The 3,604-nt window shown below is 41.0% G+C and overlaps 1 protein-coding gene across 1 annotated transcript; it reads right to left on the bottom strand.

Moving 5' to 3' along the window:
- Nucleotides 1–1,292: 1,292 nt before the first annotated feature.
- On the bottom strand, nt 1,293–3,580 carry LOC104395106 (L-lactate dehydrogenase B chain-like). Its single transcript, XM_010004779.1, has 3 exons — nt 3,455–3,580; nt 1,971–2,088; nt 1,293–1,486 (listed from the first exon to the last, which is right to left on the bottom strand). The coding sequence occupies exons 1-3, from the start codon at nt 3,578–3,580 to the stop codon at nt 1,293–1,295; spliced, it is 438 nt and encodes a 145-aa protein (XP_010003081.1).
- Nucleotides 3,581–3,604: the final 24 nt, after the last annotated feature.

The raw sequence follows: 3,604 nt of genomic DNA, 5'->3' as shown, positions 1-3,604 counted from the left end.
GGTAGTTCCTGCCAGGATCACAGTAATCTACAGATTTCAGAGCACCCTCCTACCAAACAGCTACAACTGCTGTGGATAGTCAATTCAGGTACTGAGACTTTGAGTGCTGCTTTGTAATATTATCATTTGCCTACAGTAGGGCTGGCTTTCCACTCACGACAGGCTACAGACAGTGCTATCTGAGTCCAGTCAGAACCAGGGAAGTTAAACAAGGAAGGACATCAAGGTCACACACCAACACACATGGTTAACATTCCTGATGCACCAATCACCTTGGAAGTCCCTACTAATGGGCTCACAATAGCTTCCACTATAAGATGAGTGGAGAAAACACCATGTATTTTGAGAAAAACAAGTAATTATAAAAATAATTATGAAAACAATGCCTAGTTCTCCTCCTACAGCTCCTCTGTTGGACAGAAGTTTATAGTTTGACTTCATTCTTGCTAGAACAATTTGTTCTTTGAGTCAGTTCAATTTTTAGGTAATTGCTTAAAATTGCTCTAAGTTATTATATTTGCACAGCAGCCACTTGCTCACTATTCAGTAGTACTAACTGTACACCAGTTAACTACTCAACCCCCAGCTGAGTTGCTAGCTTAACAAACACTGTTTTGACTCTGCCAAGTTATCCTTAAAAGCAGTGTCACTTCATTGCCAGGGCTCTGTAGTAACAGTTTCACTCACATGTTGAATCAAGCAAAGTCAGCCCCTACAGAGACACACTACATAGCATAGCAGAATGTTTAGTCAGCTCTAGACATCCAAATATCCAAGCTGTCCCAGCCCAATGAGATGCTTGCAACTGAGCACACAAATACATATAACGAGTTATAACTCTTTTGTAATCTAACTGAACTACGTAGTAGAGATGGCCTTGCCTCCACAATAAGATTTGCATGCAAACTCTTTTCCCTAAAAACATAGCCAAGATTATACCACGAGTTCTTCATCCTGAGAAGTGGCCATATCATATCCAGTCACAAAAGAGTTATGATTTACAAAAATACCTGATGTATTAGAGATAATAATACCTGATGTGTTTAGAGATAAAAACATGAAACTACCACTTAAGCCGAAGTATGTCAAGAACTGAAGTATGAGACATGCTTTTAAAATACAGACACAAAATGAGTAGTTCTGAACAGAGCATCAGAAAGCAGTGAATGTTTGTATTCTATTTGTATCAACTACATGACCAGTGTTTGCACAAAGCTATTGATTTTCAACACACAATTTGTATTTGAGAAAACCAATGAAGCACTATTTCTCTGACAAAGAATTTAAGTGTTCTAGGAAAAGATGACCTTACCTGGGTTGGAAACCACCAGGATGGTGCAGTTGGGGCTGTATTTCATGACCTGAGGGATGATGAATTTGAAGACATTCACATTCCTCTGAACCAGGTTGAGACGAGTCTCTCCCTCTTGCTGACGGACTCCTGCAGTTACTACCACAATCTTAGAGTTGGCTGTCACAGCATAGTCTACAACACAGCATAAGGGTATAGAATGCCTTAAATAGACATGCCACTAATTTCAACAGCACTGTGTTTATACAGGTAGCTTCTCTATCACACATACATTCAAACCCAAAACGTATGAGCATCAACATTAAGTAAACACTATCTCTTACATTGTCTTGATATAACAATACTCGAGTCTTGAGATTCAGATGCATGGAATGTTCTCCTGTTTCAACTGTCTGAAAAGCAATACTATTTATTCTGTATCAAGGAGGTTCTAGAGCTTCATTAAAACTATTTTACTCAACGAGCCCAAAACTGTCAAGCAGCCATTAGAGATTTAAGAGAAAGACTCCATTGTCATGCTGTGCATCCAAACTCTCACCCCAATTCATACACTAACTTCTCAATGCCAAATCCTTAGAGTTCATTAGGATTATACAACTAAAGCTCCATGAAGCCAATTCACAGAATACCAGTATTAAATAAAGGAACTGAAGTTCACCTTTGTCTGCCACAATCTTGTGAGCGTGAAGGAACAAGCTCCCATGTTGTAGGTCCATCATTTCTCCTTTCAGTTTGTCTTCAAGAACGTCAACGAGGGCAAGCTCATCACAAAGACCCTGAACAGAACAAAATTAGGAGTCAATTAAAATGCAAGTTAACTGTGTAAAGTTATGCCCAAGTGCACAACTAACCCTTTGCTAGTAAGGCACTTCATGATTTAGTTATTACCTTAGAAAAAAAGCTGTATCTAAAAAAGCCTGTTTTAAATATTTAAATACCTAATGCAACATGCCACATAATTATCAAATAAGTATTCTCTTAAAACATACCTTCAATTAATTCAAGATTATCTTTAACTGAAGTCACTGGTGTCAAACTAAGTGCAATCAGAATTTGCAAAAAGTGTGCATATGTGATTAAATATAGATTTTTAAACATGGAGTCTGAACTGTGGAACTTTCAGCCTAAACCCTGCAAACAACATTCACAAGACTCAGGAGCTCCAAGGGGCCAGAAGAGCACCTGGAATAACTCCAATGACTAATGCCACGAATTCGCATCCGCGTTGCCTAGAGAAGGATTCACCTCATTCCTGTGTGTGTGCTAAAAGTGAAGCCTACACAATCACAAAATGCAGCTTAAAATATTCTCATTGAAAGCAGCTGACGTGTGACTGTGGAGATTGTTTCCATTTCTAAAACAGTACAGCAGCACGAGGGACACTTCTGAGAGGGAGCTAAAAATAACCAACATGGAAGTTCTAGTGGCATTCAAATTTGCATTAAATACAACACCAGTAAAATGAAATCAGTATCATCACACCGTTTAGTTTTATAAAATTCAAAGCTATCAGAAACTCAACTGCATCTACCTATCAGACAAAATTCAGCTGGAAGTTTTAAGCCACAGTTTAACAAAAAAGACATCCTAGGGAGCCAATTGTCTTGTACGAGTCAAAGCCACATCTAATTCAGTGACAAGAATCAGATGGTTTTATTGTAAAAACGGTTCATCCTGCTGCAGCATTAACAGAAAAATACAATCTCTAAGTCCAGCCCTTTGTTTTTAGTTTTTTGCTAAAGCCTCTCTGGGAACAATAAAGTAACATCACCAAGCTTGAGAAAAATATAAAAGCCTATTCTAGGGGAGAGCAGCATTTTCAGTTATGGTAGAACGTGTGCATTAAAAGATTGAAGAGCAAACACACGTAGTTCTTATTCCTACCCCGTATCTCGCAGGGATTTCTGCTCTGCCTGCACTCCTTGCCCAGCAGAGCTCTCCCACCCAGCAAGCTGCAGCCTCCCTTGGAAGGATAACGACATTCAAAAAGGGAAAGAAAAGCCTGGCAGAGGCCTAACGAGGGATGGATGGCTAACCGGAGGGGGAAGGTGAGAGAGCTCGGAGAAGCTGAATGAGGGCATGGAGGCTGGAGGTCACACCGGCTGTGAACGGGAACCCGCCGCGCCGTCCCTTCAGCCCTACCTTTCCAAGGACGCTGATAGCGCAGGCCATGCCGACCTGTCCCACCCCCACGATCGTGATCTTGTTGTTGGGGACGGTGGGTCCCGGGGCCACGATGCTCATCAGCTTGTCCTTGAGGGTAGCCATGGTGAGCTGCGGAGAGACGCGGCG

Source organism: Chaetura pelagica, unplaced genomic scaffold, assembly GCF_000747805.2.
Source record: "Chaetura pelagica isolate M959 unplaced genomic scaffold, ChaPel_1.0 scaffold479, whole genome shotgun sequence".
Classification (NCBI taxonomy): domain Eukaryota; kingdom Metazoa; phylum Chordata; class Aves; order Apodiformes; family Apodidae; genus Chaetura; species Chaetura pelagica.
The sequence above is the reverse complement of the archived record's forward strand: the minus strand, read 5'-3'. Positions and strand labels throughout refer to the sequence as shown.

Excerpts from the sequence above, each read along its gene's own strand:
- LOC104395106 (XM_010004779.1), bottom strand. The coding sequence starts at position 3,580 with ATGGCTACCCTCAAGGACAAGCTGATGAGCATCGTGGCCCCGGGACCC. Across the intron at positions 2,089-3,454 it reads CTATCAGCGTCCTTGGAAAG|GGTCTTTGTGATGAGCTTGC; the intron begins GTAGGGCTGAAG and ends TGTTCTGTTCAG. Across the intron at positions 1,487-1,970 it reads CAAGATTGTGGCAGACAAAG|ACTATGCTGTGACAGCCAAC; the intron begins GTGAACTTCAGT and ends GCTGTGTTGTAG.